Source organism: Pseudoliparis swirei, chromosome 3, assembly GCF_029220125.1.
Source record: "Pseudoliparis swirei isolate HS2019 ecotype Mariana Trench chromosome 3, NWPU_hadal_v1, whole genome shotgun sequence".
NCBI classification, from domain to species: Eukaryota; Metazoa; Chordata; class Actinopteri; order Perciformes; family Liparidae; genus Pseudoliparis; species Pseudoliparis swirei.
In genome coordinates this window covers 5,216,328-5,230,030 of record NC_079390.1, presented here as the reverse complement: position 1 = coordinate 5,230,030, position 13,703 = coordinate 5,216,328, and the positions used below count along the sequence as shown (strand labels likewise).

Sequence of the window (13,703 nt, the reverse complement as noted above, 5' to 3'; positions counted from 1 at the left end):
TGTGTAATTATTACATCTGGCAGACAAACTTTGATGAAAGAAAAAATTACACAACCCCTTAATTAGATAGCAGATACTACAGAAACTAAGGACTTCACATTTGATTCGTGATGATGTTTTATAACAAACAAAAAGGGGAGATAAACTGAATCGGTCCCACCAAAGGAAAGAAAGATCACAAATTACATTTTTTGCCTCAACTCTGACTTGAATTGCTCATATATACAAATATTGTAAGTCCTCTTTTATGGCACAATCTTTGAACGGAATCCTCCGTGGTGAAACACACATTTCCTTTCGAGGGACGTAGCTAAAATAAATAAAAAAAATTAAAAAAGGAGACCCTTTGATTTGTTTGAGGGGAACATAATTATTAAAACTGCATTTAAATGCCAAAGAGCAGATCGTCAAAGAAATATTTTTAACTAATATTCTACGGTTCAGACTGTCTTTAGTTGGCTGCTGCAGCACATTACAGAGAGTCACATTAAGAGTCAACCAGACATAAACATTCACTTTATTATCTTTCCAAAACACAGAAATGAACAGCTCAAAATCTACATGACAAACATTTTCACTTGAAATCCATATTCATCTCAAGTTGAGAACAAATGGCGGCCTGTAATTAAGGAAACATTCAAATAAACAGTTAAGCAACCACATCTCATCCGTCAATGAATAAACTACAAAGATACTCACCAACTCTCTTTTGGCCTCTTCTATTTTCACTCGAGCAAGAGATGGGTTCTGTTGTGGTTTAGAAGGGGAAAAAACAACAACAAAAACATATTGTCAAGTCAAATAGAGACCCAAATGTGTTTCACACACTTTTCTCATGTTTTGTCAACTTGAATTCCTCAAAACAAACGGCATCATAAACATATTTAGGCTCATGTGTAAACCCGGTGTGTAGTTGGATAAACCTACTGGGCTTAAGTCCATGTAAGGCTCCAGTTTCTTTTTCATGGGGATTATTTCTTGTTTCAACGTGGTTACTTCCTACAGGAGAGAAAAATAAGACGGCGCATTTTCAAACCCCTGAAAGCGTAAACGTGACATTTTTCATTCCCGTGGTGCTCGATTGCGTCGCGTGAGTAAAATATGAAATTACCTCAGAGAGCTGCACAATAGCCGGGTGGGTGATAGATTTGTCCATGTTCCGGGATACGAGTTGAGCCTGAAGGATTGATAGGAGAGAATAAAACACCCGACCACGAACCGCATGAAATAATACAATATCTGGTTCCTCCTGACAGTGATACCAAGGGCGTTAACTGTTGAACCTGAACGCAGCATCAACTCGGTGCTCGAAACTAGTCTGTCTTTCTTAACAAAATAAAAGTGGTATATTATCGGGCACACCCTAAAGTCCGTCTCCTTTCCCGCTGCGAGATATAGGCAGATGGTTTTCTCGAAGAAAATTCTACTCATCCATTCTATCTTTCGCCCTTCTAATTAACTACCGTTATGCAATGAGTTGTTATGCCGTTTGTGTCGAGAGGCATTTTCTCAAACTGTTTGCTGACGTGACAGTTAATTATTGCCTCTTCAGAATAAATAGCAAGTTATCATGAGTACAGATGTTCTTTATTTTCTTATTGAGAGCGAACGCTCCCACTGAGACGTGAACCCTTTGAAGCGAAACAGGGCGATATATGAAACTCTTGAATATCTGGGCATTTTCCTCCATATCATTTACAATAGTTGTATCATGTATCGGACCCTCAATGCACTACGCAGCTAAGACAGATACAGGTCATTACTACGTACGTCCGCCCTCTCCCGCCTCGTGCTGAGCTCTTTTGCCTTTGCCGTAACAAAATCCATGTTGAGCATTCTCTCCTCCGCCTTCGCGCTCTCCACTGACTGAGACTTGACCGTTTTGTTTATGTCCCTGAAGACAAATAAGAACACCGGTTACAGATGACGCGCAGTGTGTAACAGCAAATAGTGTGTATGTCACAGCACTGCATAGCCCAGCGCTGTGGGTTTGTATTTACGACAACAACGGCACAATATCACGATGCCGAATTCATCATCATCGTCTTCCGTGTTCTTACTCTTGCAAGTTGCTCCGCATCACCAGAGTAGCACCGAGTCGGCTTCTTAAGGCCCGGAGTTCCCTCTCGAGTCGCCTGTTTGACTTCTCTTCTTCCAGCAGCGTGTTGGTGAGGTTGTTCACCGCCGGCATGAAGCTACACGACAAGACAAACAACTGTGAAACGCGTCAATTGTCCTTTTTCCAGGTCTTTCACCGAGGAAACTACCGTCTAGCGAATAGACAGCAAGGGTGCAACTTCAGCGTACCTGCCCAGTGATGTGTCTCTGACTCCAAGCACCATGGCCGTGTCCACTAAAGCAGACAAATAGTCATCAGCGGGCTTTGACAAGCTTGCACAGGACAGACCTACGCCTTGCAGGAGAACATCGCGGTAATGAGCACCTAGAGAAGAGGAAACACAGTTGGGTTCTGAGGAAAGGCTGCAGAGACTTTGTGGTGTGAATCAATAGACTGTCCTACACTTGACAACAATGCACACAGTAAATGCATGTGAAGACACAGAATCTGCCAATTAGGATTTATGTCGTTTTGGCCTTCATCTCTTGTTATAATAACAATGTACTCAACACAATAATAGATGAGATCTGGGTGAAAAGAAGTCCAAAGGACAATAACCCCATCCTATTTCATTGCAGTGACGTCACCGTGTGCTCAGAAGCCAGCAATCACTTCATAACTTTTAAGAAATGATGTCAGTCCCTCACCCTCGCACTGATACTCGGATGCTTTCTGCCTGAGGTCTTCTGTGAGAAGAGCCGTGTCACTGCAGCGGGCTTCACTGGACTGTGCCAGCTGGTACAGGATGTCCACCGTCCTCGTGTTGACCTCAAAGTGTGGCACCGGCTGATCGCCGTACACTGTGCTGAGCCAGCTGTTCACCTGAGGAGTGACACGAAACAGGAGAGTAAACAAACGCCAACAGCCATCACTGCGTTCAACTAACGTGTCGTTATCCACAAAACTGAGCATTACATTATTCATCTTCTCGCACATTTTGAATACAAATCTAACAAAGACCACAACGACTAGCGTATTGACACGGTTATTGATAGCACCAGTCCTAAAAAAAGGCGAAAACTTTTAACTCTGGTTTTCGCGCTCCCGAAAATCAATTTAATAACTTCCGGGTCACTGGCCAATGAGAAGCACGAGCAAATGTTTAAGCTACTTTTAGTTTTTACTAATTTAAATTTTTTATTTAATAAAAAATAGACATACATTGACTTTATGTAAGTAAGATAGTAAGTATCTAAAGGAAAACAAAAATCAATAATTACGTAAACCCAAGATGAAGCTCTCTTGTTCCGGTTCACCTTACTTCTTGGCTCCCAAAGAAAAAGATTCCGTCAAGATAGTTCACGTCGGTTCCCCTGTGATACACTTTTCCCACGCTCACACTTAAACGTATAATGAATATTGTATTTGGCACAGCAGAGAAAGAAAACTGTATACTAGATTAATTTAGATGAATTATATATCATATCACGTTAATGATATTATATAATACAATACATAATCATATTCTATGTTTCTGAAGGTTCATATATGGTTCTTAAGATACAGGCGAGAAAAAAAAAACCTATGCGTGGAGATGGCCACAGAAAGATGGCTATAGGTTTACATTAGAAAATGCGGTTTAGAAGAGATAACCCTCTAACTAGTTGCATATCAATTCCTCACCCCATGTTGTCTTGAATTATTGGAAATAACGTTATTTCCATTGTTGTTTACGCATACCTTTAAGGCAAAACCGAGACTATATACATGTATGTGAAAACATTTAAATGTACTGAATACAACAAAATATGTAATTACATGTCGACACATACATGCACATCCATTCCGTTTTTTCAAAACTACCACATTTAAGCCAAACATTGAAAATAAGAAGCATCGGGTTTCTCTCTTCGTACATTTCTTAAATAGACGAACGCGGAAGTACACACAGCGACTCATCTCGCGTTGTCTGAGTACCTCTGGGATCTCCGCTTCAAACCACCAACCACCCGCTTGAATTCAAAACTGCTTTTTTAGCGAGAAACCTGGTAAAACAATTTTTAAAAATGGCGAAGAGAGAACATTTGTTAAAACACCGAGCTAAAGTTGTTAACAACACGTTTGAGTTGAGTATAGACTCGACTGCCGTCGAAGAAAAGTTGTTTGGCCATGCAGAGGAGGAAGAGGACGCGGACGACGGACCTGTGGTCTTCATCTGCGGGAAGTGCAAGCTGCCTGTCGGGGACTCAATGTCGTGGGATGGAAGTGAAGACGAACAAAACCAAATACGATTGAAGCGTGAGTCGCGTTAGTTTAGGACATAATCTAGTGACACGTCAGTTGGGCTTACTTCTCCAACCGTGTTGTCTGTGCTAGCAATAGTTAGTGTTTGGATCGCTTTAATAAACGACGAGTGTTAGCTAACTTGAAAGTCACCTGCATGGTTCGTACGGTCATGGAAAACCTGGAAAAGTCATGGAATTTTAAAATGGTTATTTCCTGGCCTGGAAAAGTCATGGAAAGAACTTAAATCAAAAAACTTTGGGAAAAGTCATGGAAATTGTTATAATCACATGTTCATTTACGCCGAGTTTGAAATAATTAATACGTTTTTTAAAGAAAGACGCTCAAAATATAAGCCGGCGTACGCTCTCAATACGCACCATTTTCAAAAATGTTCATGTTTATACCGAGATTTCAGTTTGGTCATGGAAATTTGGTTTAAAGTCATGGAAATCCATTGGTCAAAATGTGTAAGAACACTGCACCTGGCTAAGAACGATGCATTCAAATGCTGTTGTAAATGGGAATGTTTCGTTGTCTCGCAAAAACAATGCTGCCTCAAGCCGCTGACAGGTGTGTGATGTTTTGTTCTTAGGGGTCACTGACAACGTCGCGGTTGGAGAAAAGACTCGCCGGTATGAAGCGGGTAAACGATCTCTCTGGTAAGAATGTGCTGCACAGTTGTTTTTTACTTAACACAGCACAACAATATATACACTCTATTCCATTTAAAAGCTATGAAGTAACATCACATAAATGTACTTTTAATTATCAACATTAAAAATGCTCATTATGCAGTGGGATTGCCCCTGTCAGAATGTATACTATTGTATATTGTATTAAAGTTGTAAACATATTTTACAGTGTAGTATAGAAAGGTCCCATTTAAGACAAATGGTTTTTATGTGACTTAATCTGCCAAGTAACTAATGACTTAAACTGTCACATAACTGTAGTGTAATAAAAAGTACCAGTACTTCTAAATATTTGTTGCATACAACACTTTAATGTACTAGGTCAGGGGTGGCCAACCCGCGGCTCGCGAGCAGCATGCGGCTCTTTGCCTGGTGTCATGCGGCTCTTACGTTCATATCTAAGTTTGTGTTTTTTTGTATGTGCGTGTTCGCTTCGCTTGAGTTCAATACGGTATTTTTCGTCAAACGCGCATGCGTGAGATGAAAAAAACGCAAAGTTTCCCAGTAGGGCACGGGTCTCAAACTCGTGGGCCAAACGCAAAAAGACCACATCCGAATGTCGAGCGGGCCGTTCTACGGTGGGTTACGCGAATGAAAGTGTCCGAAAATCAAACACTGCACTTACGCCATGAACGCCGCATTATGGGCAGCTGGATGTCCCGCACTATGGCTAAAGTAGTTTACGGTGACGGTTTCTCCAGCCGCCCTCAATTCAGCGGACACGGTGTAAGAGCAGCGTTGGAGAACCGCATCCGAATGTCGAACACTCTCTTCGGCTAAAGTGGTTTATTGGTGGGCGTTTGATTACTCCAGCCCCCCATAATGCGGCATTCATGGCGCAAGTGCACCGTTCGATTTTCGGACACCTGTTCTGATTGACACCATGTGAAGGAATTGCTTCGAGTGGCAACAACGGAATTAAGCCAGATTTGAAGAGGATTGTTCAAGGCAAGGAATCCCATAAGTCCCACTAAGTAACATGCATAGTAAAAGAAAACGCTATTGTAAATTATTCTATTTTTGTTTGTGGACTTGGTTGAACTGAGATAATGTGTGTTTGTGTGTGTGTGTGTGAGACAGTGTACACAATGTTCATTGTTGAACATGACAGACCTGTTGTCTTAGTACTGTAGGAGTCCATTTCTGTCATTATCATGTTGGTGTGTGACATTTACAACAAATCTGGCTGATCAGAGGTGTGTGTGCGCGCGCACACATATGTGTATGATGTGGCTCTTTGCGGTGACACAGTAAAAAATGTGGCTCTTAGTCTCTGACTGGTATTCCACCATGGGTCCTGTCTCATAGATTGGGGCGTCAGGTAACCAAATGATAACTCTACATTGTGTTAATTTAGTTTCCCAGCCATTACATTAGTTGACTTTCCAGAAAAAAACTACAGCATTGATCATTTGCTTGAATTACAATAATCTGAAGGTACAATCCGTGTTGCAGTGTCGTGTGACCTTTTAAGAGGATGCTTGAAAATACCCATCACTGTCTGAATGTTTCCAATGCATTGTTTTATTAAATACATTGACTACCTACTGGTGTTTTGTAATTGTATGTATACATACTTGTTGGATTAAATCCGTTCCATGTTTCTTTTCTCCTCCGTAGTCTGGTCGTGGATCTATTCTGTTGCGGCTGCCGCTCTGTGCTTGGAATGGTTTATTCATCAACGCCCAAGAACCTCGACCACAAAAGATTTACTTTCTGTTTCAACGTAGCAGACATAGACAGGTGTGTTTAGGGCTTATATATATATTATTATTATTATTTTATATATTAGACTATTAGAGGAACATACATCAGTTTACATTTGTATAATGAGATTTCTGAAGAAAGTGTAATCAAAACATGACTGGGCACAAATATTGCACAACAAGTTATTTCACAAGATGTACATTATCTGAGAGGTGTGTGTGTACATTATAAATTGCATTCCAAACTCGAAAAACAGTAATTTAAAAAAATAGCAGTCCAATACCATCCCGGAAAATATGGCTTCCACAGAAACTGAATGTGATAAACTTTACACAGATAGTGTTTATTGTTGTGAGATTGTATGGAATATAATTAGTTAAACAGGTATTAATGGTAGTATCCCTCTTGCACTCAGCGCCCCAATCGTACACTGAATCTTTTCCAGCTATGTGCTCGGCTCTGCGAGCCAGACGTTGGCAGCAGAGGGCTCCAAAGAGCAGCCCATCACCCTGGAGTACAGAGGCGTCGTTGAACAACAGCTGACAGAGGTACATCACTGCTGCTGCTTCTCTTTGTCTGTTTTCTCTGTTTTTGTATCGTTACGAGATCAAACATTTCATCCACGGAGCAACACGTCTGCTCTAAAGCGCATTGCAATGTGTCACCATGACAATTTCTCCCAACACAGGTGAGTTTAGTCCTTAAAAAAAAAATCTATATATTTTTTAAATGTACAGATCTGACCTGCACATTGCCAGTGATGAATCACTGTTCTCCGTGTTGCGTCCGTCATACATTTATTTCAAGCCGCTCTCTCTCTCATTGTGCATCAATGCACAGGTTGCACTCATGATGACATCAGCTCAGTTCTGGGAAGCCCACACTCCTGTGATGGGCAGACGTTCGTCCCCGACATTACCTCATCTCGCCATGTCGTCCCTTGCAATGCGATATATAGCAGTTGAGATATAAAATACAGAAGTATATTATTAGTAAGTTTCAGTCAAAACATCCAAATTACACCCAATACTGTTTATAATTTTCTGTACGTTTCAACTTTTTAAATCCCCTTCTGTTGTGTCACTTTTGTATTGTGTATTAATATCATTATGAAAACCTATCGGGTACTTTTTCCCCCCTGAAATAGTGTCGCAGGTCCTCAAGTTCTTCTTAATCATCCTTTGTCTAAAAAACATCCACACGTGTCCTCAGACGGGCCAGTAGGGGGCGACGGTGTGCAGGAGCGCCTGCTGAGGACAATAGATGTGATGGGAAGCATGTGGAGGAATCTTTGTGAGAGGAAAAACATGTTTTGATCATGAAGTGTCTTTGTCACTAGCTGGATGGATGCGGGCGGGTGGGGGGGGGGTTTACTCTGCACTGACCCCTGAATCTCCAGCATGTGACGAGTGATCAATGGGATTTATGGGATTTAAACTATGACACAATACTGATTATAGATTAGAATAAAAGGGGGGAGGGGGAAAGAGCATTTTTTCCAGTAGTCAACATGTTAAGTTTCAGCTATAAGTGTTCATGGAACAGCTTATCCATTTACAACTCATTGCAGGTTTAAAAATTCAATAATTGTCGGTGACTAAATTGTTTCCCGAGCAAAAAGTATGCCGGTAATTTTCTATTCCTCACGCATCAAGGTAGCGACCAATAAAATAGTTTGGTCATCGGTCGTTACACGTCTACAACTCGATGTCCTCTGTTATCCTGTAACTGATGTGGTCATCGCGCCCCGCCGCCATCGCTAATGTATTCAGTCTCGTAGACATTTGTTTGGTTGTTTCATCTTGTGCACTCACTGACCTGTCGTCTCCTCCCCCCCCCCCCCACACACACACACCTTCATACCCGTCCATCCCTGACCACTTCCCCGCTTGGGTTTCGTCACTCTTTCTCACTTTCCCCCCATTTGTCCATGTGTCTTTACTCCACCCCTCTTTCTTGCCTTACTGTTTCCTGCCGCTGCCTTCCTTTCCCCACCTGTCCGTTGACTCCATTTCTCCCCCCGTCCTGACTCCTTCATATCCACCGACTCCACCTTCCCTCTTTTACTCATTTTTGCCGATTCTACCTTTTTGCTGTTCCATCTTCACATCACCTGCGCCTCTTTTTTTTAAATCCTTCCCCTTCTCTTCTGCCTTGACCCCCCCCCCCCCTCCCCCATCCTTCCCAGATGAAGATGCTGGTCATGTCCATGGCTCAGAGGCTGGAGGAGATCGACGCCGGCCTTCCCGAGGGATGCGATGTGAAATGACGGCGATGACGTCATCTCGTCTGAGCCGGCGCTCCGTCCAGGTGCCGAATGGGACTCCTCGCCCCGTAACCTTTAACACATTAAAGCTTCCTCCTCTTAAGTTTCATCTCGACCACAGTCCTGCAGTAAGACATTTTGTCCTAGCCTCACCTTGTGCGCACACACACACACACACACACACACACACACACACACACACACACACACACAGAGAGAGCGCTTGCCGTCCGCTCCGTCCTGATTACCGATGGTGAAACAAAGACAGCCTGCAAATGTAATCAATCATGTGTGTGTGTGTGTGTGTGTGTGTGTGTGTGTGTGTGTGTGTGTGTGTGTGTGTGTGTGTGTGTGTGTGTGTGTGTGTGTGTGTGTGTGTGTGTGTGTGTGTGTGTGTGTGTGTGTGTGTGAGCAGAATGTTTATTTGTGCAGGATTTCATCAGGCAGACTGCACACTCGGCACAATTCTGTATTGATCCGGCCACTCAAGGCCACACACTTTTTTTTTCTTTTCTTTGTTCTCTTCCTCGAGCATGAAGCCTTTCAAGGATCGCTGTGTATATATTATTTTTCATCGGCTTGTCGTCAACAACATTTGATCATTAATAATGACAAACATGCTCTTAATACTGGCTGCATCCGAGTCTAGTATGTTTTGGGCTTTTTTTTTCACGAATGGATGTTTATTAGAATTCCTGAATATCTTTGTTTATTTGTTCTGTTTAATATTTGTGAAGTTCTCTTAATGTTTGTGTAATAAAGTACTCGAATGCATTTCAATTTTGTCAATTTCCGATTTAAAAAAAACAAATAAGATAACTACCATCATCCTTTTTAAATGCTTACTTTCCTTCGACTCGTTTGTGGCGATCGGCGGCTCGTCTCGCTTCGGCTCCAATTGGAAATATTTCTCGTGTCCAAGAGTCAAACGGCAGCTTTCCGGTGTTTGTGTTTCCCAACTGACCCATAATGTGCCCAGCAACACTTTCTACCAAGGCGGGAAAAGCAGCTCCACGCTGCACGGCGGGCCCTCCCTCCCCCACGAGGTTTCATCAGCCCTCGCACAACAACAACCCGCCAGCCACGGCCAACCAGCACGCTGTATCCAGGGGCCGGTTGCGATGGCAACTGAGAGCACGCCGCTCCGCGCCGAGTGCCTGTTGTCATCGCGTTCACAGGAACAGCCAGCCAGCTCGCCGGCCGCCATGCCTGTCAACAGACGTTACCCCCCCTCCCCTCCCCTCCCATCCCGCTCATGCTCAGACACACACTGGGGGAGGAGCACTGCACAGACCCCCCACCCACCCATACGCCCTACTAATCTCTCTGATGTTTTTCTCCCTGCTAACCCCACCCTTTGCCCATCTTTCTCCCTCCCCCTCCCTCTAAATCTCCCCCTCCGAGTCAAAACGACAACAAACAAGGCGGCGTGGTTTTTGTTGTTCCTGGTGATGGCTAGCGGGGGGTTGTCTTTATCCGGAGTGCGTGATGCGAGCCGGCCGGGCCAGTGGACCGTCCAGATGTGTGCTGCGCCGAGTATCAGGGTCTTTTTTGGGGGGAGAATTGCCTTGTTTGTTTGTTTGCTCCATTGAGAGCAATATGAAGCGTCGAGAGGCTCGTAGCTTTGTTTACGAGTCAGCGGTCTCCCCGTAAATGGCCTCTGAACTCATCTAGCTGGTTTTATATATAGACGTGTTGCTGGATGCATTGCACCACAGAGTGCAATTATTGCACCCGTTTCACCCCGTTCACCCCTTAAGCCCCAACCAATAATACCCCCCCCCCCCCCGCTCAACTTAGAAACACACACACACATGTTTCAGACAGTACACTGACACACATCCGACATGCACTCGGGGGGGACAAAGGATGAATAATGCAGAGGCAGCGTCTGAGGGAAAGTCGCCTCCCCTCTTTCTCTCCTTTTCACCTTCCCCAAGCAATAAGGAAGCAATGTTGCCATGGAGGCAATGAAGCCTCGGCACACCGTCGGCCAATCACAAGCCGTCCCTGCGCGAAGCGCCGGGCCAATGGCTGCTCGAGCTGATGCTGCTCGTTGCCACAGACACCGAGGTCCTATTGGCCGAGCGCCGCTCTTTGATTGGATTTCTGATCTTGTTTTCGAGAGAGAGAGAGAATATTTCAAGGAGTGCCACCTGTGTGCCAACATAGAAAATGTTTTTTGTTTTTATTCCATTAAATAAAAAGGATTACTGTGTGAGAGGGGACATGTCTCTGTTTTAAGGGGTTTAAGAGACTTGAATTCAGTTCCATTGTTTTGGTGCTGTTATGAAGTGAGCAACCAGGAAATGGATTTTTTTTTTACGTGTCTGAGGTTTATTCAATTAGAAGATGGAACATTCTTTCAATAATGACAATTTGAAGCGTTGCTTGATTCTTTCATTGGATTGCAATGCTCATATTTTTGTTTTTTTCCCCTGACAAAAGAACCACACCCCACAAGTTCCTCATTGCTGGTCCAGTTTTAACTCGCGATCCCAAAGTCCCATTTCAATACTGGTTATTTCAATTATTATTTTTTGCTTACATCATCATATTTACATGGCACCTTTATGTAAATACTATCAAAATCTATGTTATGTAATTGATCGTATTAATGTGTTTAATTAATCCTCATTTAAAATTTAAAAATGTTACAGAAAAAAAACTTAATTGAACGTTTTCTTTTTAAATATATTATTCGTGTCAACTGAACTTTTGACTTTGTTGATTTATGCTTTTCCTCTCATGTGACACCAACGTCTTCTCTTCCGGGCTGAAGTCATGAAGACGTTCCGGTCTCATCTTCGTCTTTGTGTCACACAGACTAGACGCCGGGTCGATTAACAAACCCTCTTCGACTTTGGGAGGTTACATTTCCAAACTGTAATCTCGGGAATCAGAGGCTGCGGGGGATGATCTCGGTGTCGAGACTCGAGAGCATCTGGAACACTCATCCCAGTTTGGTTTTAAGAAGAAGCGCCTCGAGGGGGCGAGAGCGTAAACAATCTCTGATAAGCCGCGGCCTTCTCGTGTCATTAATCACCTTCGTCTGCGCCTGTGACGGGACCAGGAGAGATGGCCAGTCAGACGGCGGCTGGAGGAGGAACCCGAATCCCAAAAGCCTTCGTGAGGAACATCTGCTCGTTTATTTACCCCGTCGCACACGAGGTCTCACTCTCTCCTCGTCCTCTGCATGTGTGAGAGCTGCCGAGGAAGGCAGTGCTGGTCTGAGCCTGGATGCTCAGGTGTGTGTGAGTGTGTGTGTGTGTGTGTGTGGAAACATTTCACTGGAGGTGGGCACTGTAGCGGGCTCATCGTGTGTTTTCCTCAGACACAAAGGCTCGACCTGATGCCAGTGACAACCTGGTGTGAGCACGTGTGTGTGTGTGTGTGTGTGTGTGTGTGTGTGTGTGTGTGTGTGTGTACATATAATACATTTGTGATGAAAACAGGATTAGTGTCATCAGGATTTAAATCTGAACAGATTGGCAGAAATAAAGTCTCGCTGTGCACAGTAAGTGGTTCGGCTTGGCCTCATTAAAAACATATTTTAATATTAAAACACTTCTTCTTGGTGTGACATCTCCAATAAAGAGATTGACACTTTAATTTGTTCTCGGAATTTGACAGGAAAGCCTTCATTCCTCCAGGGTGTGGCACACATCTTGTTTCAGTCCCAACCCAAAAGTTTGTCAACATGTTTGGCTTTACGCACATATTGGGGAAAATATGAAAGCATGAGACCTTCAATAACGATATTTAAAAATGTTTTCTGTCAGCACAGGAACTCATAAATCATGTGTTTTCATCCGCAGGATCCCCACATATTTTTTTATTTAATTCCTCGAGAAATCTAATGTATGAACTGCTTTCTATTGTTTTTTTCGACAACATATTAGTTAGGATTAAAAGTATTAACATTCCCCTAATATGTTTATGATTAAAAATATCAATTTATTGCCCACCCCCGCTGTGACGAGGGGGGATAGGGGGGGGTTGTTTATCACAGACTCGTCATTGTAATTTGACCTGTTTACTAACAGATTACTGGAGAAATAATCTGTGTATAGGTTAAAAAAAAAAGATGGTTTGTCTTCATCTCAGTTTGGATTTATTCCATTAAGACTTCCTGAGATTAAATATTGAAAAACAATGTAACTCTCCAATCAGAATACTCCAAAATACTTTTTCCTATTCACAATTTATTTTCATTATTTGTTTGTTGAATTTTCCATCCCCATTTTACGAAGAGTCTTAACTCAAATTATTGTTTAGTTTTTCTTCTTTTTTTGTTCAAAATCCAAATATCTAGGATTCACATTGATAAAGAAATAAAAGCAGCAATCTTAAAAAAAAAAAAATTCAATCCATCTATATATATATATATAGAAATAAATAACTGCAATTATTATTAAAAAATTGTTAGTGATACATTTTCTGCTCCATTGCAACAACAAAAAATAAGTTGTAATATTCCCAGTCAGCGTCCTTCTCCACATGAATATGTTTCTAAAAACATAATCATCTACAGAAGGACTTTCTGGGGTAGCACCATTGTGTCAGTTAATATTGTGTGTGTGTGTGTGTGTGTGTGTGTCACCAGCGCAGCACTGAGCACTACAGGTATGACCTGTACATGTGGCGGACACCATCCTTTGGCCCGGCGCCGTGGTGAAGCGTGTATTGGTGG

The 13,703-nt window shown here is 42.7% G+C and overlaps 2 protein-coding genes across 4 annotated transcripts; one reads left to right on the top strand and one right to left on the bottom strand.

Annotated features, from left to right (window-relative positions):
• Positions 1-500: 500 nt before the first annotated feature.
• On the bottom strand, positions 501-3,513 carry haus1 (HAUS augmin-like complex, subunit 1). 2 transcript variants are annotated; one of them, XM_056411738.1, is made up of 9 exons: positions 3,035-3,509; positions 2,767-2,941; positions 2,308-2,443; positions 2,061-2,195; positions 1,771-1,894; positions 1,112-1,177; positions 928-999; positions 700-747; positions 501-619 (listed from the first exon to the last, which is right to left on the bottom strand). In XM_056411738.1, exons 1-9 carry the CDS (start codon positions 3,053-3,055, stop codon positions 575-577), a joined length of 822 nt encoding a protein of 273 aa, XP_056267713.1. In that variant the 5' UTR covers positions 3,056-3,509; the 3' UTR covers positions 501-574. The 2 variants fall into 2 exon arrangements, with proteins under 2 accessions (XP_056267713.1, XP_056267712.1); XM_056411737.1 differs by having other exon boundaries at positions 501-747; positions 3,035-3,513.
• A 67-nt stretch (positions 3,514-3,580) lies between these two features.
• On the top strand, positions 3,581-9,784 carry mis18a (MIS18 kinetochore protein A). 2 transcript variants are annotated; one of them, XM_056411742.1, is made up of 5 exons: positions 3,585-4,357; positions 4,938-5,004; positions 6,658-6,780; positions 7,190-7,292; positions 8,933-9,784. In XM_056411742.1, exons 1-5 carry the CDS (start codon positions 4,126-4,128, stop codon positions 9,011-9,013), a joined length of 606 nt encoding a protein of 201 aa, XP_056267717.1. In that variant the 5' UTR covers positions 3,585-4,125; the 3' UTR covers positions 9,014-9,784. The 2 variants fall into 2 exon arrangements, with proteins under 2 accessions (XP_056267716.1, XP_056267717.1); XM_056411741.1 differs by lacking the exon at positions 8,933-9,784 and having other exon boundaries at positions 3,581-4,357; positions 7,190-8,924.
• Positions 9,785-13,703: the final 3,919 nt, after the last annotated feature.